This window comes from Prunus avium, chromosome 5 (genome assembly GCF_965620075.1).
Source record: "Prunus avium chromosome 5, drPruAviu1.hap1.1, whole genome shotgun sequence".
Lineage (NCBI taxonomy): Eukaryota > Viridiplantae > Streptophyta > Magnoliopsida > Rosales > Rosaceae > Prunus > Prunus avium.
The window spans coordinates 20,399,259-20,426,157 of NC_142288.1; the positions used below are offsets into that span (position 1 = coordinate 20,399,259).

At 38.6% G+C, this 26,899-nt stretch overlaps 4 protein-coding genes across 6 annotated transcripts; 2 read left to right on the plus strand and 2 right to left on the minus strand.

Annotated features, from left to right (window-relative positions):
- Positions 1-4,727: 4,727 nt before the first annotated feature.
- Positions 4,728-7,601, minus strand: LOC110773501 (YCF49-like protein). The gene is made up of 5 exons (XM_021978025.2): positions 7,199-7,601; positions 6,909-6,987; positions 5,519-5,587; positions 5,170-5,311; positions 4,728-5,086 (listed from the first exon to the last, which is right to left on the minus strand). Exons 1-4 carry the CDS (start codon positions 7,483-7,485, stop codon positions 5,204-5,206), a joined length of 543 nt encoding a protein of 180 aa, XP_021833717.1. The 5' UTR covers positions 7,486-7,601; the 3' UTR covers positions 4,728-5,086; positions 5,170-5,203.
- A 3,280-nt stretch (positions 7,602-10,881) lies between these two features.
- LOC110773500 (Sodium Bile acid symporter family) lies at positions 10,882-14,450 on the minus strand. 3 transcript variants are annotated; one of them, XM_021978024.2, is made up of 8 exons: positions 14,200-14,450; positions 14,026-14,105; positions 13,242-13,372; positions 12,299-12,492; positions 11,976-12,228; positions 11,637-11,890; positions 11,482-11,564; positions 10,882-11,205 (listed from the first exon to the last, which is right to left on the minus strand). In XM_021978024.2, exons 1-8 carry the CDS (start codon positions 14,360-14,362, stop codon positions 11,143-11,145), a joined length of 1,221 nt encoding a protein of 406 aa, XP_021833716.1. In that variant the 5' UTR covers positions 14,363-14,450; the 3' UTR covers positions 10,882-11,142. The 3 variants fall into 3 exon arrangements, with proteins under 3 accessions (XP_021833716.1, XP_088109057.1, XP_088109058.1); XM_088252931.1 differs by lacking the exon at positions 13,242-13,372 and having other exon boundaries at positions 14,200-14,342; XM_088252932.1 differs by lacking the exon at positions 14,200-14,450 and having other exon boundaries at positions 13,294-13,372; positions 14,026-14,056.
- A 5,985-nt stretch (positions 14,451-20,435) lies between these two features.
- Positions 20,436-21,886, plus strand: LOC110773502 (uncharacterized). The gene has a single exon (XM_021978029.2). It carries the CDS (start codon positions 20,595-20,597, stop codon positions 21,675-21,677), a length of 1,083 nt encoding a protein of 360 aa, XP_021833721.2. The 5' UTR covers positions 20,436-20,594; the 3' UTR covers positions 21,678-21,886.
- A 1,105-nt stretch (positions 21,887-22,991) lies between these two features.
- Positions 22,992-24,239, plus strand: LOC110748188 (uncharacterized). The gene has a single exon (XM_021948209.2). The coding sequence runs from the start codon at positions 23,082-23,084 to the stop codon at positions 24,174-24,176; it is 1,095 nt and encodes a 364-aa protein (XP_021803901.2). The 5' UTR covers positions 22,992-23,081; the 3' UTR covers positions 24,177-24,239.
- The last annotated feature ends 2,660 nt before the right edge of the window (positions 24,240-26,899 follow it).

Below are 26,899 nucleotides of genomic sequence, written 5' to 3' on the forward strand. Positions count from 1 at the left end.
AGATTAAGTGGGTGTTGTTGGTGAACTAATTTTAAATGCAATTGTGTGTTAGGTGAAGTAGGTGTGGTTGGTGAACTCAATTGTAAAAACCAATTCACCTAACCTCTATGCCTATAAATAGAGAGTCTTTAAGGAGCTAAGAGATATTCATTCATATTCATTCATATTCCATCACATTGTACACAAAGCGATGGAGAGTTGAGAGCCACAAAGGGAGAGAAGAGAGAAGGCAATAACTGGGAGGCTTCGGCTTCCTGGCAGCCATGGAGATGAAGCTCTTCCATCTCTAGCATGCTGTACCGAATGGCTCGTGCACTTGCAAGAGAGCATAATTCATGCAATTTAAGCATGTTAAGGCCTAATTTAGATGAATGAAATAAGAGCTTAAAGACACCCAATTTGGGCTACACTCCCTTGTCAGTCCAATTTCGTAGGTCACATTACAGGCCTTATTTCAGTGACCTACACCGCTCAGATGAGTAGACATCCTTTACGAACATTGTTCCAATAGGTGTATATTATAACATATCCAAAATTCAGCATAATTGGATATATCTAGAGTATGTCACCCATCGAACACTGAACCATGCTTAGGAGGATGCTTGTTTGCAGTTGCCAAAACTGAAGACTGAGTTAGCAATTCCTTTCGGATTTAACTTCTTCATCCGACCTTGGATTGACCTAAATGACATGTAGTTGGAAAAATGACATTCTGAACTTCAATATGGAGGGCTCAAAATCGTCATTTGCTTAGAGGAAGCCCAATTCGTAAGCCCATGAAGTTTATGGTCATTTTGACCTAAGCATGTGTTAATTGTTGCTTGGTCATTCTGACCTAAGCATGAGATGATTTCTGATGGTGGGAAAGTTAGGTGAGCTGATTCAAGTGGAGTTTCCAACAGCCACAAGAAATAAAGAAGATTAAGTGGGTGTTGTTGGTGAACTAATTTTAAATGCAATTGTGTGTTACGTGAAGTAGGTGTGGTTGGTGAACTCAATTGTAAAATATGATTCACTTAACCCCTATGCTTATAAATAGAGAGTCTTCAATGAATGAATTGAATGAATGCCTCTCAGCTCCTTGAAGACTCTCTATTTATAGGCACCAGGATTAGGTGAATCAGATTTTACAATTGAGTTCACCAACCACACATACTTCACCTAATACACAATTGCATTTAAAATTAATTCACCAACAACACCCACTTCATCTTCTTTATTTCTTATGGCTATTGGAAAACTCCACTTGAATAAGTTCACCTAACTTCCCCACCATCAGAAATCGCATCATGCTTAGGTCAAAATGACCAAGCAACAATTAGCTAATGCTTAGGTCAGAATGGCCATCAACTTCATGGGCTCACGAATTAGGCTTCCCTTAAGCAAATGACGACTTTGCGCCCTCCATCTTGAAGCTCAAAATGTCATCTTTCTAACCACATATCATTTAGGCCAATCCAAGGTCAAATGAAGAAGTTAAGTCCAAAATGAATTGCTAATTTAGTCTTCAGTTTTGGCAGCTGCAGACAAATATTCTCTTGAGCATGGTTCAGTGTTTGATGGGTGAAAGCATCCTCATATTGCTGACATGGCTCGCACTCTTCTCCTTAATAGCCATGTTCCCGTAAGGCATTGGGTTGATGTTGTTTCCACTTCTGTTTTTATCATCAACCTTCTTCCTTATCCTGTTTTTCAGTGGTCTTCACTCTATTGTTGTCTTTATGGTCAAACTTCATCTTATTCTGAGCTAAGAGTCTTTAGTTGTGCATGTTATCCACATTTGAGTGCTTACCTGACTAACAAACTTTTACCCATAACTATTAAGTGTGTTTTTCTAGGTTACAGTTTGTAGCACAAAGGGTATAAGTATCTTGATCGTGCTATTGGCCGAGTCTACATCTCTCACCATGTTCGTTTTGATGAGCAGTCATTTCCATTTGCTTTCTCAAACACCTCAACTGCTTCCACCTCTTTTAAATGGATGTATGCTCCAATTTCACCTCTGTCATTGCCATTGTTTGTGCCATAACGTCCTCCAGCACCACATGTGCCACCTCACTTCCTATAGGTCCACATGTGCCACCACCACTTCCGACACCCTTGCGTACCTATCATTGTCAACATATTGTAATCTCCCATGGTACACAGACTACACCATCTTCCCCTTTTAGGACTTCCGAGCCTCATACACAGACAATACCATCTCCACTTCCACCTCCTAGGGAGTCTGAGCCTTCTTATGATAGGCACACTTATGCTTCGGGTTTGCCTGCTGTGGTGCATCATGGTCACTCGAAACCAGGATGGCATTTTTCGGCTTTGTGTTCGCACCGACAAAACTGTTCGATTTATTGGCTTATTCTACTGTCCCTAATGAGGAACCTACTTGCTACACCCAGGCTGTTCGGTTCCCTGAATAGCGTACATCCATGACTACTGAATTTAATCCTCTCCTTTAAAATTAGACTTGGGTTCTTGTTCCACCTCCTCCTTAACAGCACGTTGTTGGTTGCAAGTGGGTGTTTAAGCTTAAACAAAATTCTGATGGTTCCATTCAACGGTACAAAGCTCGCCTTGTTGCCAAATGGTTCCATCAATAACCTGGTATAGATTTTGATGAAACCTTCAGTCTTGTGGTCAAGCTCACTACGGTTTGCACTATTCTTTCTTTAATTGTCTCTTTTGGTTGGCCTCTCCACCAATTAGATGTGAATGCCTTTCTTCATGGCTATTTAGACACTATGGTCTTTATGACTCAACCTTCGGGTTTTGTTGATCCGGCTTGTCCCACTTATGTATGTAAGCTTCAAAAATCCATATATGGTCTCAAACAGGCTCCTCATGCTTGGATCTAACGTCTTAGTGGCTTCTTACTTCAGTTTGGGTTTCTTTAGAGTTGGGCGATCCCTCATTGTTCATCTTTTGTCAGTCTTCTGATATTATGATTCTCTTATTATATGTGAACGATATTGTTCTAAATGGCAACCAGACCTCTCTTCTGTCATCCTTTGTAGCCTTTCTTGGTAAGGAGTTTGAGCTTAATGATGTTAGCATATTATCTTACTTTTGGGGACTTGAGGCTAATTCCACATCATCTGGCCTCCATCTTTCACAAACTAAGTATACTGTTGATCTTCTCAAACGACATTCCATGACTGATTGTAAGCCATGCACTACACCAGTTTGTGCCTCTCGCCAGATGTCTTCCCTTGATAGTCAGTTGCTTTATGATGCTACTGAATATTGCCACCTTGTGGGATCTCATCAGTATCTCACGTTCACTAGGCCAAACATCTCCTTTGTTGTTAATCATGTTGCTCAATTTATGAGTGCACCTCGTTCTCCACATCTGGTTGCTGCCGAGCGCATTCTTCGTTATCTGAAGGGTTCCCTTGGCTTTGGACTCTCTTTTCATCGGTCTCATGGTCCTCTCACTCTTCATGGCTTCAATACTCACCCTCACACCCTTCATGGTTTCTCTGATGCTGATTGGGCCGTTGCCTTGATACTCGTCGCTAGACTACTCGCTTATGTGTGTTTCTTGGCCCCGATCTTATCTCTTGGAGTGTCAAGAAACAACATACTGTGTCTCACTCTTCTGCCGAGGCTGAGTATCGGTCTTTGGCTCATGTTTGTGCCGACACCACATGGATTTCTTATCTCCTTCACGAGTTGGTCATTCCTTCTTCTGGCCCGACCCTTCTTCTTTGTGACAATCTGAGCACCACTTATATGGCTTACTAATCCGGTTTTTCATGCTCGTACTAAACATATTGAGCTTGATTATCACTTTATTTGGGAGCGCATCCTCTCCGTCTCTCACCGTGTTCGTTTTGTTTCGTCTATGGACTAGCTTTTTGACATCTTCACAAAGGGCCTTTCTACACAACGCTTCTAGCTCCTTCGATCAAATCCTGTCTCTCCTATATCGTCGGATTTGTAGGGGAGTGTTAGACAGCCCACATAATCTGGCTTTCATGATACATATATTGTCTTAGTCAACTGGCTTAATTGTATATTAGTGTATATCAGGGATCTGTGTTTATTTCCTTTTTTTATTCCCTTTTTTGATTCCTCTCTGTATTGTATAAATTTCCTCCTTGAGACTTGAGAGATGAATAATCATTCATAAATTCTCAACTTCTACAAATCCCAATTCTTTTTTGCCGAAATCTCTTCGGCCCTTTGTGGCTATACTTGGACGTACACTTAGGACTTTTGATGATGTCGGTAATTTCCTCCAAATTTGGATTAACTCTTTGGGTTACTGGACTCCATACTTGTATTAATCCTGCATGGGTATTGGTGTTTGCAATGGCCCTTTGGCTTGAATTATAAATACATTATCGTCTTTATCTCAACCAAAAAAACAAAAAAAAAGGCTAAAGAAATTTGGATGGGTCAACTTTATTATTGACATGTACTACAACAGGAACGTACACAGAACAGAGCAATGCTGTGAGATTTTAGGCCACAAGTTTTAAAGCAATTTGGAGATCGCACTATACCATAAAAATGACATCTAGCTTCTGAAAGGAGTGGCAAATTAATGGGTCTTATCTTGCCCCAAGTTTGAAGGAATGCGGAACTGTAAGGTTTAATTTGAAAAGGATGGCAAATTAAGAAATGAAAGCTATGTCTTAGTAATATTCAAATGAAGAAAAGTCCATCCTTTATGCTGAGAAAACTAGCATACTAGTTGCAAACTGATCAATTTGCACATAAGCTAGGATTAAATGAACACTGTCATAACTTGAATTGGATCCAGAACGAACTATACAACAAGATTAACAAGAGGTTCAACTAGTGATGAGAATACACACTTTGCCTTCGAGAAGCTAACCTCACTTGGATGACAAACTCATAAGCCAGGAAAGAAAGGGATAATTTCGAGATCATCAAAACGATTTGAAGAATTGAAGCAGCCGTTCAAAACATGGTGCCACCTGACCGTGAGACTCTTTTGAACACTTTGCATAAAACACAGAAAACGAATGTAACATTCACTAATGAAAATGACATCAAATGAGTACTTCAATTTCCATCTTCATATAAGTGAAGCTTCCAGCATTCTGTATCCTGATTCCTGCACACATAGAAAACCACTTGCTTCTTCCTCAGTATGTCACCTTTACTGCTCTAACAAATAGATATTTCTTGGTGCCTTACAGGAATAAGATCTGTTTGTGCATATACAGATACTTCAAAGATTCTTGGAGCGTTCTTCAGATGCTCTGTAAATACGAAATGCAGCAAAACACATTGTAGCATTGCCGATAACTGTCAGGGCTGCTTGAAGAGCCACCAGGACCTGCAAATCATGGAGGAGCCCCAAAGTCACTGTAGATATTTGTCTCACAACTTAGTTCCGGTTGTAATTGAAGGGAAATATTCATAAGAATCTAGCAATTAGTTGCTGCAAGGGATGATCATGATCAATATTCTGTTTTGTGTTTCAACCATTTTATTTCCCTTACTCTTAAACAAATCTGCAAGGAAGAGATACCACCCTTCTTACCTCAAGAGACTCAGAGTTATAAAAGAAATGCCATGTGCATGCACATAATGCTCCACCAAGCAGGGGAACCTACATCAATCAATTACATCAGTAAAAATTTAAACAAGGAGGCAGTAGCCGTTTGAATAATTACAAAACTACAAAGCAAGCTCTACATAAACTCCTCAACCTCCACACCCCGGCAACTGACTTGGAAACCTAAATTTTCGACTTAAAACTACATCAGAATCCACAAACTGACAAAAATGATATCAACCCCATCTTAAAAGCCATCTTCTTTAAGATTAGACCCTAATCGTTTTGAATTGTAAAGTCAGTTAAATGGATATGAACTGCCATTAGTAGTACAGCTTAACAAACAAGTACCGTTGTAAAAGAAATCTACCGTTAGTAGTAAAGTTTCTAATCAGCTCATAGAGAGACCATTATCAAGAAATACTTGAGATTTTTATCCTACTACTGGTAACTGTATGGTGTCAAGCAGGGAGGATCAAATCAATAAAACTATCAAGAAGACAGGTGTACCCACTATAGTTCAAATTCTAGATTGGTTGGTGGCTCATGATAAACCAAAACTTGTGATATGCTCTGAAATAAAAGGAGGCCATATGCTTGTTTATCTCCTCACTAGTTTGTGTTGAGAAAAGCTGAGAGCGAGTCAACTGAGCATATATATACTTATGTTGGGGCAAACAAGTAGGCTTTTACTCTTTGGTATTCGTTAGTGCTGGCCTCCATTTGGATTGTGGGGTTGGAGACGAATAGAAGGATCCTTGACAACAGGGCAGATAAAGTTTCTATAGGATTTCTACCCTCATTTTGGGGCATCATTGCCTAAAAACTTTAGGAACATACCTTTAGAATTATTCTTCCTGATTCAGTAGGAATTTCACATTGATGGTTGGTTTGCTAGGCTTGTGCTCGTAGTTGGTTTTCCCTAGGTGCTACGTTAGTAGTATTAGTTGCTTTGCATGTCCATCTCCTCCTTATGTACTTCATTTTGTTTCTCAATAAAGTTCATGTTTCCTATCAAATAAGATAAAAACAAAAACAGGAAGGATAGAAAACACTGGTCAATTGTATCTCCCCAATTTGATTCTCTGAGAAATTGGACAAGATTGTAATGGTTTGATTTGATATAAGTAGTATGACATTAGCCAACAAAACAACTACTGGAAACAAATGGGAACAATCGCCTACCAACCATTTTACTAAAACTTCAACTATTGTACACAACCTCTAAAAATTTCTTCAATGAAGTTAGAAGTGCTCCATCATTCAGAATAAATAATTTTAACAGAGGCAACATTGTTCTTTTGTTATTCATTTATCCATGGATCATCCAAATAATCAAATCAAAACTACATTGCACCAAAAGAAAATAACTCACCATACCCCAAGACAGCCCTTTCCAAGATTCAAACCCAGACTTCTCCCCATACTGCCACACCAAAGCCATTGCTGTAATCCTTGCAACAAAAAATAGAATTTACAATTAACACAGCAAGCAACCATGCTCAATATAATCGTCTTCCTTTCCTTTACCTCTCTTTTCTAGGCAACCAAACAGATGACCAACAAGAATTCAAAACGAAAACAAAAACAATGAAAGAGAGAGAAAATTCGGAAAACCCATTTACAGAAACACCAGAAAATGATCTTATGAGAGAAAATGCTCACCATTCAACGACACTAGAAACGTGTATGGCCCAGGTGGGCAAAGAGAGGGCATTGGAGGGTTCACTGAGCTGCAAGGATCCCCACAACGGTAACTCAGCAGCTGAGGCGGGTCCAATAAGGGTCAGGGTCAGGGTCAGACCCGCTCCGAGAAAACCCAGGGTACCATTTTGACTGAGGGACTTTGCGGGTCGGGTCTGAGCTTTTGGGTGTGTAGGGAACGTTGGAGGGGAAAGGGGTTTGTGAGGAAAAGCGGGTTTTGGGAGGTACAGTAAGGAGTTCATTGCCATGGTCGTTGGGTTTTGTTTGAAGATTTTCACTGTAAAGCTTTCGAAGCTGGTAGTTGAAGATGAGGGTACAATGGAAATTTACTTCAAGATTGAAGGTCTTTCTGGTAATTAGGCTTTAGATAAGGTACCATACTCGTATGGTGCTCTAATTTGCACCCACCAACACCAAGGAGCTCAATATAACTCGTCTACCTAAAATTCTCTACTTGTCACAGTAAAAATTAAATAAATAAAAAAGCTAATTGAATGGAACGTACATGATATTGGAGGAGGAAATCAAAATGAGTAAAAATACTCTTACCACTTGAGCTACTATTACCCAATGCAGATGGGGATGGAGAATCCCCGAAATGAATATTGCAAGTATGAAGGTGGAGATGGGGGAAAAAAACTTAACAGGGATGGAGATGGGAATGACATACCCCAATTCCACCCATTGCCATCCCTAATTCAAGGTACTAAATCAAAATTAACTCATATATTTATTGCCAAGCATTATTATACACTTGGGGGTCAAGGTGGATTGGTTTATTTTTATTTTTTGTGTGTGCTTTTTTTGCAAGTTCCGACTTGTATTGTAGGTGCTTGAAGTTTGTAGCTTGGACCAATCCGCAATGAAGGTGGTGACTTGTAAGTGAAGCAATTAGCAAGCTGCCACTAAGCTATGTGGTTTTTGTAATTTTTTATGTTCAAGAAAATACGAGTGTTGCCCTTAAAAAAAACCTCCAAAATTGTACGACAATGAATATACAAAAATTTATTGGGCATTCCTTGATTTCAAGTTCGGATTACAAATGGACCGTAGTAGACGATGATTTTTGTGATCGAATGATGTTTCTTTCATTTTAAATCAAGCATATTTTCCACACACACAAAAATAAAAAAAGAATTGTGCAAGTTCTAATACTATAGATGTAACGGACAGACATCATGAATCAATTGAATAAAATGAAGGCAATGACAATGATAATTGTCTTACAATTTCAGCATTCTTCCTATGAAAACCTGACTATGAATTGTACAATTAATAGATCAAACGTCAACTTCTACAATGCCCTCGACCAATTGCACAATTGAGGCGTCATCCATCGGCCCAAAAACACAATTCAAGCTTGCAGGGGACAGAGTGGTAATTATCCCATCCCGAACGCGGAAGAGTTTTTGCAGAGCATACTGGAGTTGGACAAGACCAGCAGAAACGCAAACGTTGTAATCCTTTATCAGTAAGTTCCACTCTTCCTTGAGTGCCCTGGCCTTGATCTCCTCTTTCATGGCTTGATACTCTTTCATAACCCTCTTGTGGTCATGGCGGTTGCCGGGTATCGAAGAAAGCCTGCACCTCTTACTCATCATGTTGACGACGACGACTGGAGAGAGATGGGAAGCTTTCTGCTCAAGAATTGGTGTACTCATCTGCGAGATGTGGTGTTTCTGCTTCGGCTCGGTTTCCTTATATAACATTTGACCAAGTCCTTGTAGGAATAGGAATGGGAAATAAGAATTTGGGCCAATTTCAAAAGGCCCAGTCCCAGGCCCGCAAAAAAATTAGAATCATCCGGTTACTTCTTTTTGTTTTTGTTTTTTTTTTTGTTGCGTACTTTTATTACATAAATAAATTATAAACATATGAAACATACAAGTAGAATAGAAACCCAATCCCATATTACAATTTATTGTTTCATTTAAACCTTTTTCCTACAACCTATATATACTTTTTTTTTATAGAGAAAATAGTATTGCATTTAACCCAAAGAGAACATTACATAGTAAGAATGAGCATGTTAACGGTGGCCTTGTTAAAACCTTCCAACGGAAAACCACAAAGGATAAAACCCCGGAGTAAGAAAGAGCAACACCCATGCTAATGACTAAACCCTATATATACTTACTCTTCATAAAAATTACACAAAAGATTATAATTTTCCAATTTTGATGCTTAAACCTATGAACCTCCACCAATCAGTCGGCAACTTGAACCTACAGACAGGGCACGTCTGATGCAACTTCAACCATTGAACGACACAGCCTGCATGAAACAAATGAGAGCATGGCATGCACGTGACTTCTTCCCCACTCAACATCTTCTCCAAGCAGACCACACAGCACTCACTATTAGTACCATAATTTACTCCATCAATTTTGATTAACTTTGCTAATTCCTCAACCGAAGCTTTGGTTGCAGGCTTTGGTTGATGGTCATCTGAGAGCACCGCCATCAACATCCCCATTTCTATCAATATTTCATTAACATCCAAACTTCCTTCAGAATTAAAATTGACATTAATATTATTTAGCAGCCCTACAGCGGCTGCATGTGACCTTATTTCATTCAAATGCGACCGAGCCCATCGACACCTTAAAGCGTAAACACTACTCGTAGCTTGGTCGCGTAGCAAACCTTCACTTGAAAGCATAGAACGGAACTCCGTTAACATACGTTTAACCTCCCTCCTTGCAACCATTGCATCATATTGTTGCTGTGAGATCTTAATCCGCTTGTCAACCGTGACAATCACGTCCAGCTTCTTACGTTGTCCTGCACTAACCATCCCATCAATGGCCCGTCGTATGTTGTTGATCGTGTCGTCAACGCTGTTCAACGGCTCGGTGTCCTTCACAAAACGACTCGGTTTCCAGCGTAGCCTGTCTAATGGGAATGAGATGTGTATCTCATGTAACATATTGGATATAATTTCATGTGACGGTAACGATTGTAGAGCATTAAATTTGGGTGTTGTGTCGGGGTCTATGATCGGATTTCTCGATCGGGTGGTGGTGCCGGTACCATCTTGAATAACATGGTAGCTCTTGAAGACATTCCAAGCAATTGAGACTTGAGGAAATTTCACAAGGGATTGATCATCTGGGAAGCCTCTGTTTTCTACCATCACAACGACACTATAGTCATGGTCGTTGGAGTTGAGATTGAAAGCCTGCATGTTTAGGTCAGAAAGAGAGAAGAGCTATGTGTTGAAAATATTTTATTCACTTTGAGGTGATGTTACTCTTTTTGGTCTTCTACCTTTTATATATTGGTGATCCATGTATCAATCTGACTAGGATTAGGATTGTTAGTTTCATATTTTTCGTTTATTCTTGGAAAAGAAATCAATTTCATTACTCAATCAGTATTAGTTTCCGCTTCAGATTAGGTTTCTATCGACTTTTTTTATTTATTAAAAAGAAAACCTTATACAATTAGGCTAATACGCCCTTGTGTCAATCGGTTAATTAATTCGTCTGCCTACACCTTCAGATTCACGCTCGCTCTCCGATTCGACTCAGTTATCCGCTTCAGATCTGTAATTTTTTTTTTCTCTCATATATAAAGTTGTTGTATATACGCCTATATGAGCTTCCACATAAACAAAAGAAAAGGATCTACAAAAACAACAATGGGGATGTTAATCTTTAATTTAAATGATTGCAAAATTTATGAATATTTTCCATAATTACTGCCTTAGGCATAATATACAAATTACAAAATGAGTTGATACACAAATCTTAGCACTAGAAATTAAAAGTGTACAATTATTAAAAAAACACTAAAGAAAAACAAAAATACTCTTCAATCATGCTTGAGTGCACTTCATTAATATGCAAGCCATCAAGAACCACTGAGCCAACTTCAAAGAATTTGAGATCTATTTTGTCTAGTTATTCTTTCCTTTTGGCCCAAACCATAACAAGAGAGAAGCCCATCAAAGACATGATTACAGTCTGCAGATCACAGTTAAAAACAGTGAACATGTAAATAATACACCCGGTGCAACAAAACACAAAGTAACCTTATCTTTTTGGGGTCAATATGTGTGCATATTGAAAGACATTAGCAGGGTGAAAGACAAAATGTGTGCGTATTGCTTGGAACAAAGCAATATGTAAATTTGAAACAATGATCTCTCCAAACTGTAGAAGAGTTCCAAGTCATCTTAGCCAATAATGAATTAGTGAAAAGAAAAAAACAAAGGTTTTTAAGCCAAGACATTGACTCACAGAGATGGCCGGAGGCACTCCAACAAGTGGATCTTGGAAAAATCTGTTTGCAAGGGCAAGGGCCAGAAGACTGCTTTGCATTCCTGCAAAAGTGAAAAATTTGTTAGTTTCATAAATTCCTATAGAATTATGTACTGATAAGGCCAAGGAGGAACCTGTCTCATAGGATAGTGTTCTTTGTAGTGCTTTGACATCAGGTGTCTTATGAAAGACCATGCCAGTAAGGAAATACCCAGCTACAAAAGCGGTCAAATGAAATGCGGTAATAAGCAATAAAATGGTTAGTCCAAAAGGAGACATAACAGACTCAATGTTAATGGCAAGTGGTGCTCCAACACAGCAAGCTGTAACTAATACAGATAACGGAGGCAAAAATGGCCGAATAGCATCACATATTCGGGGAAAGAACCTGAAGGCGAATTACATAAGACAAGTCAGAATCTCTACAAGTAAACATTGGGCTAAAAGAATGTTATTCAGAGTTGGTGTATCACCGGTTCAAAAGCAAGCCTGCAGCAACTGGTGTAACTACTATCTGCAGAATGCTGGACACCATTCCGTTTACATCAACAGGCAGTCTCTTTCCGATGAGCAAGAGTGATAAGAGTGGTGTGATAAATACTGCAGTAGCAGTAGACAGTGATGTCATGACAATGCTTAGAGGAGCCATTGGCGGGTCCGTCAGAAAAGTAGCATAATTTGAGAGCTGGGCGCCGCTAACACAAGATACCAACATAATTCCAGCACCTGATCACAGATTCAAGAAAAGTTAGTACATTCATGCCGGTGTTTTGACAGGGAGGCAGGGTGATCATACCTACTGGAGTTGGAAGACCAAATATTGCTACTGAGATAATGCCAAAAATATATCCAAGAAGCGGCTTGACAAGAAATTGGCCCATATAACCAGCAAGAATAGCTGTTGGTCTCTTGAAAGCTTCGAGGAAATCCTTTTCGCTGGAATTAACCCCAACTGCAAACATCAAAAACCCCAAGGCAGGTGCATAGTACCTGGAACGATATTGCAAGAACACAATTATAAGCATGTCCTTAGAACAATATCATTTGTTCGATGAATACGACATTTAATTTGCAAAATGTTTTAATCTGGATGTCAAAACCCAGTAGTTTCAAAATCATATCAATTAGATCCCTGTGTCCATGTCTGTTTAATTAAATGAATGGAAAACTGCAAAAGTGCCCACCACATGAGCATGGGACTGTTATTACAATTTACAACAAAGGGAAGAGGCCGCATAGCCACAAGTCAACTAATTGTGTTTGATCATGTTCGAAGGAACCAAATTGAAACACTTAGTTATTTATATGATGAAAAGTATGCTTACAATAAAAGTACATGTGTTTTATGCAATGAATTACAATTTACATAGAAAATGAACTAAAGCTTCCCTGACATGTTAGGCAGCAAAGAGAATACACAATCAACATATAAATAGCCAAGACCCTGTACTCACTAATTCCAAATGCATTTTATGTAACAAGCCAATATATACAAATTATATTTCTAACTGTGATTGGATGAATCTCTTCTTCTTTCCTCTTCATTCACTTAGTTTTCCCCTTTAAAATAATATGTATACACAAGGACCACAACTGCATTCAGCCAAACTCCACTTTTTAGCACAGTGATGTTAAAAGTCAACCTTCCTTGGAAGTGGCTCATTGTTTCTATAATGGAATAGTGTAAACAAAATATTCAATTATTGACCAACCAATTTATCTAAACAAGGTTCAAGAACCTGTTGGTAAACCATGTGAAAGAAGGTGGAAAGACAAGAGCCAACAGCGTACTAGCAAGGGTTACATGTGGCAGGAAAGAATTTGATTTCTTCAGGACCTCCACAAAAGAAACATTATTTTGTTGAGGGATCTGAAATGAGACATACAATAACTACAATCAATATGGCCCGAAAATATTTTGCAAATGCCTTGTAAAATGAACAGTAATGAGGGGTGTAAATAAACCAAGCCAAGCCGAGGTTTGGATTGGTCTGACTTTTTCTATCAGTCAAGACCCTAATTACATTTATTTTCAAAATTGAAAGTTGCAACACCCTTAGGAAGAAAAAAAAATAATTATACCATTAAACATACTAAAGATTAAATTTTCTAGATGTAAAGAAAATAAAAGCATTTAGGGATGTACATTTATCCTAACAATAATTTTGATGTAAGCAAGTGAGAACCATCTTTGTCAATCACCAAATAACTCTCCCAAGAAAAAAAAACAAAAACCAAATAATAAAGAAGGCAACTACATCTCTGTCACTTTTATTAAAAAATTATAATAGATTTAAATCCTTTAATTGGATCACTATCATTTTTATTATTATTTATTATTCCTCCAACTAATCTACTCTCATCCCACTCTAACCTGGTCACATTGCATAAACAATACGCAAGTGATCCTTCTACTATAATCTAATCAAACAAAGGATTGAGGTTCATAAAAGTAAGCAACAAAATAATATAAAAAATCACCAAAAAAAAAAGGTAAAAGAAAAAGTCAGGAACAGAGAGCACCTGCGGTGGTCCGGATGCATAATTTCGACCCGAATCCGAATCGAAAGAACCCGAAATCTTCTCCGATACACATCTGCGCACTGAACACAACAAACACGATAAACCCAAATGAAAATAAGCGCCGGGAAGTAAAGAAATGTATCGGATTGAGAGAGAAATGGCGAAGAAACTAACACAACAGAGGATGTGAAATCGAGCGAGAACGAAGGGAGAAGCCTCGAGACTGCGAGATTGGGATGTTGAAATAGAGATTTCGGAGCTGAATTTGGGTTCGATGAAAGAGATTTAGACGGTGAATCTGACACTGCTGGTTATTGACTGTACCATGCAAAGCCATTTTTGTGCAGCTTGCAGAGTAGGAAGAGAGACAGAGAGTCAAATTAGGTGAATAGAAATCAGACAGTCCACCCACTAGACGATATTTTGACCCAAAAATTCCCACCAGACGATATCATGTTACCGGAACATTATTTTCATGAATTTATTTATTTATTTATTTATTTTTTGTGTGTCAATGAAAGATGTTTCATATATGACTAGCCTCTCCGCACGCGCTTGCGAGAGGTTTTTTTTAAAAAAATTTAAATTTATTTTAGAAGTAAAAAAGATAATGAGTAGTTGTGTTCCATAAAAATAGGATCCATTATCTGATTTTTCTTTTAATTTTAATTTTTTTTAATATGAAAAGGTATGAATTTACCATATTATCCTCATTTAATTAATAATTTCAATTCTTAATGTTTGCATCAACCAAGAGCATTTTCTGGTATTTTGAATGTTTCACCATTCTCTGCCTTTTGCTATATATATATATATATAGATATATAAGCAAGAGAAAATTGGTTGACAAAAACCAAAATAAATTTTCTAGATGTACATGATGTTTCATATAGTTTTTTGCTTGGTTGACAAAAACCTACCCAAATAAAATTGGTCAGAGGTTTGAGAATAGGGTACAGGTGTACATGATGCGGACAGGTTTTAGTTTAGATTTACACAACATAACAAACTAAAACACATAAAAATATGCATTCAAATTCGAGTTCCTTTACCGTAAATTAAATTAATTAGAATAATTAATTGCTTATACAAAATAATAAATTAAAAAACACGATGCAACATGCTTTACTCCTGGAATTAATTTCTTACCAAAAACAAATTAGTACTCAATTATTTTAAGTGCCCACAAGCTTTTTGCATAATGAAGAGAGGGATTCACTATGGCAGAGGTAATGATGCTATCTTGCTTTCTGGATAGGTCCATCGGCTGGAGGTTCTTGCAGATAGGGTGTTGAAACTTGAGGATGAAGTAACAAGAGCTAAGTTTATATAGATTTAGTCAAACAATATGGGTAGAATATTTTCAGATATATTTCATTCTCCGAAAGGAGGTATTTATAATACAGGTTACAAACCCTAGTAGGGTTTAATTAGGAAATAAGTGGAATCCTAATTACATAATATCTATACAAAAGGAAAAATAAATAAAACCCAAATAGAATATGATATATTCTACTCGCCAACACTCCCCCTCAAGTTGGAGCAAAGACGTCACGCATGCCCAACTTGTCAAGCGAGTTGAGAAAGATACTTGTAGAAACAGCTTTCGTAAGAACATCAGCTAACTGATACTCTGAACGGATGAAGGGGAAGGACACAATCTCCGCATCCAACTTTTCTTTAATGAAATTTCGATCAACCTCCACATATTTTGTACGGTCATGTTGTACAGGATTATGAGCAATTGCAATCGCAGCCGTATTGTCACAGTATAAATCCATGGGTTTATTAGGCCCAAAACCAAGGTCTTTCAACAATCTCCTCAACCATAGTAACTCAGATACACCATGGGCCATTCCCCGATACTCGGCCTCAGCACTAGATCTAGACACCACCTTTTGTTTCTTGCTCCTCCACGTAACAAGATTGCCACCCACAAACATAAAATACCCAGATGTCGAACGCCTATCTGTGGCTGAACCTGCCCAATCAGCATCTGTATACCCTTCTACATTTGTATAGCCATACTTGGAGAAAATTAACCCCTTGCCAGGAGTTACTTTCAGATACCTTAAAATACGAGTCACAGCCCCCATATGATCTACACTAGGAGAGTGCATAAACTGACTCACTATATTTACAGCATACGCAATATCTGGACGAGTATGAGCCAAATAAATCAACTTCCCCACAAGTCGTTGATAACGTTCTTTATCAGTTGGAACTTGATCGGGATATATCCCCAACTTATGATTCTGCTCACTAGGGGTATCAATCGGTTTACAATCCAACATTCCAGTTTCTGCAAGTAAATCCAAAACATACTTTCTTTGGGATAGAAAAATACCATGTTTAGATCTGACAACTTCAATCCCAAGAAAATACTTTAAATCACCCAATGATTTCATCTCGAACTCAGAAGCCAGATACTTCTGAAGACTCTGTATCTCTACATGATCATCTCCAGTCACAATCATATCATCAACATAAATAATTAAAGCTGTCAATTTACCTTTATGACGCTTCAGAAACAAAGTATGATCAGAGTTACTTTGCACATACCCAAACTTCTTCATAGATGCAGCAAATCTTCCAAACCACGCTCTTGGAGACTGCTTTAATCCATACAAGGATTTCCGTAGCTTGCACACCACACCCTCCTTAGAAGTCACAGGGATACCTGGCGGATGATCCATATATATTTCTTCCTTGAGATCACCCTGGAGGAATGCATTTTTGACATCAAATTGTAGCAGTTGCCAGTCACGGTTAGCAGCTAAGGATAAGAGTACGCGTACAGTGTTGAGCTTAGCTACTGGAGCAAAAGTCTCTGTGTAATCCACTCCATATGTCTGAGTATACCCTTTTACTACCAATCTTGCCTTGTAACGGTCAATGGAACCATCAGCCTTGTGCTTCAAAGTAAACACCCATCTGCACCCAACTGCCTTTTTTCCTTTTGGTAAAGGAACTAACTCCCAAGTAGCATTCTTGTTCAAGGCTTCCATCTCAACATGCATTGCATCTACCCAGTTTTGATTAGATAGAGCATCCTGCAACTTAGTTGGCACACATACACTAGATAATTGACACAAATATGATGCATATGACTTAGATAAACGATGAGTTGACATATAATGGTTAATGAGATATTTGGACTTAGCATGTATATAAGGAGAATATTGTACTTTAGGTTTTCCACGAGTAGTACGTGGGGGCAAAGAATAGGTAGGCATATCACTAGAAAGTACCTCATTATCACAACTTGATTGAGGCAATGGCAGGGCAGAGGGGGGTATATTATCAATTTCATCTGTATGAGAGTCGTCAATATCACTGTTATATCCTTCTGAGAGAGGCTCGAAAACACCATCATTTTCGTCTGGCGACCGGTCGTGGCTTTTGTCACTCGTATCGGTACTGTTATCGCTCGTCAATGCGGGCGACCGGTCGCTTCCTATGTGCGATCGATCGTTTCCAAGCAAATTCATTCGCGACCGGTCGCCCACTTCTACACGACCGGTGGTATCCAGACAGATTCGTTCGCGACCGGTCGTTTCCTCACTGCGACCGGTCGCTTCGCTCATATCGGTACTGTAGTCCCAGCTCGACGCGAGCGACCGGTCGCGTCCTATGAGCGACCGGTCGTTTTCATCCTGTTCGCCAAAAAATTCCATATTTTTCACTCTGAAACTCTTCAATTCACTCCCCCTCTCCCCCTGAATTGAAGAGGAGGGAGAAACATAATAGGGTACTTCTTCATGAAATGTGACATCCAAAGTGACATGTACCTTCTGAGTAGGCGGGTGATAACACTTATAACCTTTCTTAGTCGTAGAATAACCAATAAAGACACAGCGGAGAGCACAAGGATCAAGTTTACTCCTTTGATGAGAGTAAACATGAACATACGCAACACACCCAAACACCTTCGGAGGTAACTTAGAGACCGAAATCGAAGGAGTAAGAGCACATAACACATCAAGTGGAGTCTTGAAATCAAGAACCCGACTAGGAGTACGGTTAATCAAGTAGGCCGCGGCCAAGACACCATGTCCCCAAAGATGATGGGAAACAGACATATCCAACATAAGAGAGCGGGCAACTTCAAGTAACTGACGATTCTTCCTTTCAGACACGCCATTCTGTTGAGGAGTGAATGGAGTGGTAGTTTGGTGAATGATATCGTGATCACGAAAGAACTGATTCAATGTATGATTCACATATTCACCGCCATTATCGGTCCGAAAAACTTTAACATGAGCATGAAACTGAGTAGACACCATGGCACAAAAATCAGGGAGAATAGAGGCAACATCATGTTTATTCTTCATCAAATACACCCATGTTAAGCGAGTGCAGTCATCAATAAATGTAACAAACCAACGGAAACCATTTGAAGTCACACGAGCAGGTCCCCATACATCAGAATGGACTAACTCAAAAGGCAAGACAGCTTTATTATTACTTAAGGGAAAAACAATACGGTGACTCTTGGCCATTACACAAGTCTCACATTTGAAGCTAGACTCATCACAGGAGCGGAATAAAGATGGAAACAGAAGCTTAAGGTAGCCAAATGACGGGTGTCCCAAGCGACGATGCCATAACCAAATTTGCTGTTTGTCTTTGACACTGCAACGTTGAACAGTATTAACGACACGATCACGAACTGGTGCAGAAGGTAATGTCAAATAATACAACCCCCCTATTCGTTTACCATGCCCAATCACCTTGTGAGTCTTGAGATCCTGAAAAGAGCAATGGGTAGGATAGAAAGTAGCAGAAGCATTAAGTGTATCAAGTAAGCGACCAACAGATAACAAGTTACAATGGATATTGGGAACTAATAACGCACGAGACAAAGACAGAGTTGGGGTGAGAGAAATGGTGCCCTCGCCAGTAATTGGAGGGGGCAAACCATTAGCACTAGTTATGTATGGGTCACGGGTGTTACTAGACAACTCATCAAAAAATTTAGCATTATAAGTCATATGATCAGAAGCACCAGTGTCAATTATCCAAGTATTAGAGCCAGTACCTGGAATAGAGTCAGAAACACGCAAATTTGCAGAAGCAGTACCAGCACCAACAATAGAATTATCACCCATGATTGTAGCAGAAACTCAACAAATCACGCAAGGTATACAACAGATCACAGCACAGACACAAATATGGCAGATGCACGAAGACAACAGAGGCACAAACACAGTAGAGGTAGATGCACGAACACAGTATAGGCACGCAGTAAAGGCACGAACACGACAGAGCACAAGGCACAAACACAGTAGAGGCAGATGCACGAACACAGTAGAGGCACAAACACGACAGAGCACACAGCGGAACACGGCAAAGGCACAGACACAAGAACCCTAAAAGAAATTAGGGCACACAGTAGAACACGGGTGGGCACAACACACACAGGTCACCAGAAACTAGGCTCTGATACCAAGTCAAACAATATGGGTAGAATATTTTCAGATATATTTCATTCTCCGAAAGGAGGTATTTATAATACAGGTTACAAACCCTAGTAGGGTTTAATTAGGAAATAAGTGGAATTCTAATTACATAATATCTATATAAAAGGAAAAATAAATAAAACCCAAATAAAATAGGATATATTCTACTCGCCAACAGATTTCACTTAAACAAGAAATGCCGATAATCCCACATTGCAGGAAATAAGTAGAAATAATTTGGGGAGATTAATTGGAGACCTGTAGGAACCAAAACTTTGATATCAAATTAGGTAATCATGTGTCCTCCAAAAGATTATACTAGAAGGAACGAGTACAATAATCATAATAACAAGCGAGTTTTGTTAAAATTAAAAATGGAAATCATATTGAATTTTGTTTTGATTAAAGAAAATCTGACGTGACTATATACCGTGTTAATTTTGGACATTTCAAGTGTGTTGACTCTATGAGAATGTGCTAAAAAATGAAATTTCATAAAAAGCCTAGAGCACCAGTTTATGTACCCAATTTTCTGCAAATTTATTTTGTGAGAACTTGGGATACACTTTTTACGAAGCTAATGTACTTGAAAGCCTAGTTAGCATTTTCCCGTTTAATACTAGTATTATATATGTATATATTTTTCAATAATATTTCCGTTTTTCATACACGTCTTAAAGATTTGGTAAAATACACATTTTTTTAAAAGCAAACACACAATACACATATTATACACGTACATACATATTTTTCACATTTAATACACGTGTTTTTTTTTTTTACAAATTTTTGAATATACATAAAATTCACTTATTTTTCACATAGTATTGAATAAAAAGTATATAGTAACCGAACTTTTTAGTTGTATCTTGCTAAAATTTTGCCCAATAAAAGACGTAAGTATTTTTATTCATACTTTTTCCCTTTTTAGCCTTCAATTTTAATGGTTTCTCCAAGGAGCTGCCGTTAAGCATTGTTGTTGTTCTTTCTACTTGAAAAAAAAATGAAGAAAATGAAGGGGCGAAAGAAAGAGCCAAATGATGAAATTCAAGAATCTTCAAGTTTGTGGTGAAATTCAAGAACCTGCAAGTTTCTGAGCCAAAAGATATGCAAGCTTTCAGTTCCAACAGCAGCCATCCCTATGGCATTTTCGTCGCGGTAGAGAAGAGAGGTTTCCCAGATGATGAATCGCTTCCCATTCCGATTCCGATTCCTCAGGTCTCGATTCTTTTGAATGTCCTCATAAGCTACAACACTAATTCTGATAATACTCTGCGCACCAGAGCTTACGATGCAAGACTCGAACTTGATCATCCTTTTCACTCATTACAGTCCCATTCACGAGATATTATATCAAACATGATCGATGTAATGCGCATTCCCTTCCCATTAGACCGGCTCCGATGGAAAACGCAGCGTTTTGGTGGCGGCAACACAGAGCCACTTGAGAGCGTTGAGGCTATGGTAAGCAAAATAGCGCTTGTGGTTAGTGCCATGGTGGAGAATCACGCGGCTGCTGGACTTAATAAGAAGCTGGGCATTCTTTTTACAATTGAGAAGGTGATTCCAATTTTTGCACACAATCTGTTTGATGAAATGCAGCAGTTGGAGGTTCAGGCCAGGGAGCTGAGGGATGAGGTGAACTCACGAATACTGACCAACGATGCTCTGCTTGCACTTTCTTTACATGGTGCTTCACAAGTCTGGGAGGGTTGGGCACGGGAACTGAGGGAAGACTGGGACTCGATTATGTTATCAGATAGTGTTGTTATGCTTTCTGCTGATGATATTCATAAATTGGAGGAGTCTCGAGATAAACTATTGAGCCTTCGGGACACTGCAGTGAGATATTGTAGAGTCCTGCGCCTACTCTTAAATCTACTGGGACTATACACAGGGGATACCGACGATGGCACATTGATGGAAGAGGCTTTGAGAGAGTCATTAAATCAAGAAATGTTCAGCCCAATGCCTGCAACCAGAGCATCAGTTGAGGCCTTGGATAAGTTTGTGTTTGATGGTTCGAGCAGCGATCAACATTGTGTGATTTGCTTGGAAGGGATGTTGAGTGGGGATCAAGTCACTTGCTTGCCATGCTCTCATATGTTTCATGCTAACTGCATTGAACAATGGTTGAGGTATGGTCATATCTGTCCTCTGTGTGGGTTCAAATTGCCAACTGATTCTTGATACAGATACATGGGATGGGATGATTGTTGTGAGAGTCCTTCAGCTTTGAATTTCACTTATTTTCTAGAATTTCTGCAGTTTCCGTTATCTACCTGCGAACGTTAATCTTTTGCAATTCCAGACATTTGGGATTGTTACAGAATTTGTGTATAGATATATCTCAGTTTTCTATGGCCAGAAAGAAATTACAATCATTCCTGCATAGAAAGAAATTACAATCATTCTTGCATAGAAAGAAATTAATCCATTGATGCAACTACTTAACAAAAAGCCTCTCACATCTCTCTTCTTTATGTGCACAAACTTTCTGAGTTAATTAAAAATGGAGGTTTTCAATCAACAGTCAGCATGGCCATGAACATGGTGCATTTGTGATGGGAGAGAATTTTCAGTCAAATTTTAGCTCTCTGTCAAATATTTCAGTCAAACTTAACGATTCTTTGCCGACATGGGATGGGATAACTGAGCCCTGCTCTTGAGCTTTGAATTTCAATTCTTTAATTTTTCAGAATTATGCAGTTTAAGTTAATCTAATTCCATATACATGGGGTTGGGATTGTATTTGTGGTAAATGGGATGGCTAGTCTTAGTCAAACTTTGGGTTTCGGTTGCAAGTTCTTTGGCAGCCTCCTTCTTTATGTGGCAAAAGTTGTGCTTGTGCTTGGATTTCACTTAAACAAGAAATACCCATAATCCCACAATATAGGAAAAAAGTAGAAATAATTTGGGGGAGATTAAAACCTCTATGAAATTTTGATATCATGTTAAGTTATCACATGACCTCGAAAAGATTATGGTATCAAGGAATGATGAGTATAACAATGTATATCATACTAACAACGAGAGTCTCGTTAACTACTTGTCATTACTAATTGCAGTGTTTTAAATTTGGAATTTTCGAGTGATTTTCATGATGTTCGTTCTAATGATCATTCTAATGCTACTTTCTAAAAACGTGCTAAAAATGAAATTTTATAAAAACCATTAGCACCCCAACATGTTTCCAAACGATTCTGTTGGAGTAAGTAAACATATTTATTTTCATGATGTTTCCGATTAACATTCTAATGCTTGGTTCCAAATTGTATTAAAACTAAAGATGGAAATCTAATGAGCTTGGGAATTTCAACCATGTAAGAATGTGCTAAAAATGAAATATCCTAAAAACCTTATAACCCCAATTTATGTGCCCAATTTTCTCCAATTTATTTTGTGAGAACATGGGAGACTATTTTTTATTTTATTTTATTTGGCAAAAGAAAGGCAAAAAAAAAAAAAAAAAAAAAAAATTAACGTAAGTCAAGTTTATGTTGTCTATAAATAAATACAATTTTTATTTTAGATTTTAGTCATATATATATATATACCTGCGAAATTCGAGAACCTGCAAGTTTCTGAGCAAATATGCAAGCTTTCAGTTCCAACAGCAGCCACGACTATGGCATTTTTGTCACGGTAGAGCAGAGAGGTTTCTCAGATGATGAATCGCTTCCCATTCCCATTCCGATTCCTGAGGTCTCGATTCTTTTGAATGTCGTCGTAAGCTACAATGTTAATTCAGATATTTCTTTGCCCACCAGAGCTTACGATGCAAGACTCGAACTTGATCATCCTTTTCACTCATTCAAGTCCAATTCACGAGATATTTTATCAAACATGATCGATGCAATGCACATTCCGTTCCCATTGGACCGGCTTCGATGGAAAACGCAGCGTTTTGGTGGTGGCAACACAGAGCCTCTCGAGAGCGTTGAAGCTATGGTAAGCAGAATGGCGCTTGAGGCTAGTACAATGGTGGAAAATCATGGAGCTGCTGGACTTAACAAGAAGCTTGGCATACTAGTTACAGTTGAGAAGGAGATTCCAATGCTTGCACACCAACTGTTCGACGAAATGCAGCAGTTGGAGGATGAGGACAGGGAACTGAGGGATGAGGTGAACTCGCAAATAGAGACATATCATGCTCCGCTTGCACTTTCTTCGGGTGGTATTGAACAAATAGGGGAGGGTTGGGCACGGCGGCTGAGGGAAGGCTGGTACTCACTTGCATTACGGGCTAGTGTTATGCTTTCTGCTGATGATGTTCATCAAATGGAGGATGTTCTAGATAGGCTATTGAGCCTCCGGGACAGTATGATAAGAACTTGTGCAAACATGCGCTCTTTCTTGGATACATTGGCCCAAAACAACGGGGATATCGACGATGGCGCATTGACAGAAGCAGCCGTGAGAGAGTCATTAGAGGAAGCAGTGCTCAGCCCAATGCCTGCAACTAGAGCATCAGTTGAGGCCTTGGAGAAGTTTGTGTTTGATGGAGAGGTGCAACGCGGTTCTAGCAGCGATCAACGTTGTGTGGTTTGCTTGGGAAAGATGTTGAGTGGGGATCAAGTCACTTGCTTGCCATGCTCTCACATGTTTCATGGACATTGCATTGAACAGTGGTTGAGGTATGGTCATGTATGCCCTCTGTGTAGGTTCAAGTTGCCAACTGATTATTGATACAGATATATGGGATTGTTGTGAGAGCTCTTCATCTTTGAATTTCACTTCTTTTTCAGAATTTCTTCAGTTTCCGTTATCTACCTGCGAATGTTAATCTTTCGCAATTCCAGACATGTGGGATTGATTGATACAGAATTTGTATATATCAATATCTCAATTTTCTATGGCTAAAAAGAAATCACACTCATTCTTGCATTAAAATAAATTAATCCATTGATGCAACTTTTTAACAAAAACACCCTCACATCTGTCTTCTTTAATTTCTGTGGACAAACTTTCTTTGTTAATTAAAAATGGAGGTTTTCAATCAACAGTCAGCATGACCATGACCATGGCGTATTTGTGATGGGAGATAATTTCTTGTCAAATTTTAGCTCTCTGTCAAATGTTTCAGTCAAGCTTAACGATTCTTTGCCGATATGGGATGGGATAACTGAGCCCTGCTCTTGAGCTTGAATTTCACTTCTTTAATTTTCCAGAATTATATGCAGTTTAAGTTAATCTACCTTTCATTCCAATTGGTAATCACGCACAACTTTTATTTCTACTCTAAGTCAACAATGAAAACTTATGTTTGGGTTTTTCTTGGGGAAAAAATCTTATTCCCAAGCATTTTTTACCAGAAAAAGAAATTATCATTCCTAGTCATAATGGATTAGGATTATCTTTCCCATTCCTACTGGAGTTCATCATTATAAAAGGAAACTCATACACAGACATCAACCAATTCATTAGCAAAAAAGGTTTATTATTCGCCAAACTCTTTTCCTAAAAGGAAACTAATACTGATTGAGTAATGAAATTGATTTCTTTTCCAAGAATAAACGAAAAATATGAAACAAATAATCCTAATCCTAGTCAGATTGAGACATGGATCACCAATGCATAAAAGGTAGAAAACCAAAAAGAGTAATATCACCTCAAAGTGAATAAAATCTTTTCAACATATAGCTCTTCTCTCTTTATGACCTAAACATGCAGGCTTTCAATCCCAACACGAATGACCATGACTATAGTGTCGTTGTGATGGTAGAAAACAGAGGCTTCCCAGATGATCAATCCCTTGTGAAATTTCCTCAAGTCTCAATTGCTTGGAATGTCTTCAAGAGCTACTGTAAACCGCATATCCTTCTCATATAGTGTATAGCCAGGACTTGGATCAAAGCCTGGGCCTATACGAGATCTCCTGGGTTGAGATGCTTCCCGTAGAAGACCTGCACACTCAGAACAACTATCAAAATAGGAATGAACTGGGGTTGTACCCAGTTAAACCCCCTCCGATGGTGAAGTTAGGTGTGGTTGTACGGTGGAGAGAATGAATGTAGGGTTTTCACAATAAGAATATTTATTACCTTTGTCCTGATGTAGGTGAAGGGTATTTATAGAGGGGAGAGAGACAAAGATATCTTAAGGAGGAGATATTTATCTCTTCTCTCCCAAGTGGGACTGGAGTACAATAAATGACCTATTCCTAATTACCATGCTATCTGACAGAGATTGTGTGACAAAGCAACATGTGGCTTGGGATGGGAAGTATATTAAATGATCCCTCTCCATCACCAGACCGTTTATCGGGGATCGAAGGGTAAGGCAACACTTGGTTTCGGATGGGAAATGCATTAACTAATCTCTTTCACTTTCCAGGCTGTCTATCAGGCGGATGGAGTGATTGACCTGACAGGGGTCTGGTCACACTTGTTGAGCATTAATGCACCCCTAGTTGCACACGGTACCACAGTGGTTGGCTCGGTATCTTGCGCCTGAGCACTGGTTCATCTCTTGCTCAGTCAGGTTTTGGTCGGGAGGCCTTTGATTTATACCCGAGACATCACGTTTGCTCAGGTCGGTGCACGTTTAACGTAGCCATCTACGGCCACGTTGTGATTTGTGATGGGCTCGGCTCACCATGATGGTATGAGGCATTAACAGCTACCATGTTATTCAAGATGGTAACGGCACCACCACCCGATCGAGAAATCCGATCACAGACCCCGACACAACACACAAATTTAATGCTTTACAATTGTTACCGTCACATGAAATTATATCCAATATTTAATGCTTAAACCAACCAACCAATGATGTGTAAATTGGATTGAACTTAGTCTTTGGTGTGCTCCCAAGTGATTTGGGTGTTCAAATTCAATGATATCCGCCATGCGTGTGACATCATTATAATTTGATTTGAAATTCAAATTTCAACTTAAGCCAATTCAGACATCATTATAATTTCATTGTTCAACTATCAGGGAAAACCACCCTTTGAACTTTACTTCTCATAGAAAGACTTGAATTGCCGAAATCTTTGATTTCATAACATCTCCTAATCAAATTCAAAATTGAAGTCGTGAACAAACTACAACCCAAACTTAATTTTCATTGTTGATTTTAATTTTTTTTTTTATTTTTATATCAAAAGATATGAGAATTCCTACTTTTAAGGAATTCAAATTTTTTTTCTTCCCCCATTCGAAATTCAAAACAACGAAACATATCATTGTCATTGTTGATATATAGATCCAATTGTTAATCACTAACAATGAAAAGAGAATATATAAATTGACATTAACCCTTTAAAAAATTCACATATACTTGTATGTTTCATATGTTTATAATTTATTTATGTAATAAAAGTACGCAACCCAAAAAAAACAAAAAGAAGTAACCGGATGATTCAAATTGGCCCAAACTCTTATTTCCCATTCCTATTCCAACAAGGA

Bases quoted from the DNA above. Each gene is read 5' to 3' on its own strand.
- LOC110773501 (XM_021978025.2), bottom strand. From the start codon at position 7,485: ATGGCAATGAACTCCTTACTGTACCTCCCAAAACCCGCTTTTCCTCAC. The intron at 5,588-6,908 runs GTGAGTTATTTT...TGATTGATGTAG, and splicing joins AAGGGCTGTCTTGGGGTATG to GTTCCCCTGCTTGGTGGAGC. The intron at 5,312-5,518 runs GTAAGAAGGGTG...CATGATTTGCAG, and splicing joins ATAACTCTGAGTCTCTTGAG to GTCCTGGTGGCTCTTCAAGC.
- LOC110773500 (XM_021978024.2), bottom strand. From the start codon at position 14,362: ATGGCTTTGCATGGTACAGTCAATAACCAGCAGTGTCAGATTCACCGT. The intron at 14,106-14,199 runs GTTAGTTTCTTC...TGTTGTGTTCAG, and splicing joins GATTTCACATCCTCTGTTGT to TGCGCAGATGTGTATCGGAG. The intron at 13,373-14,025 runs GTGCTCTCTGTT...GTCTCATTTCAG, and splicing joins ATGCATCCGGACCACCGCAG to ATCCCTCAACAAAATAATGT.
- LOC110773502 (XM_021978029.2), top strand. From the start codon at position 20,595: ATGCAAGCTTTCAGTTCCAACAGCAGCCATCCCTATGGCATTTTCGTC.
- LOC110748188 (XM_021948209.2), top strand. From the start codon at position 23,082: ATGCAAGCTTTCAGTTCCAACAGCAGCCACGACTATGGCATTTTTGTC.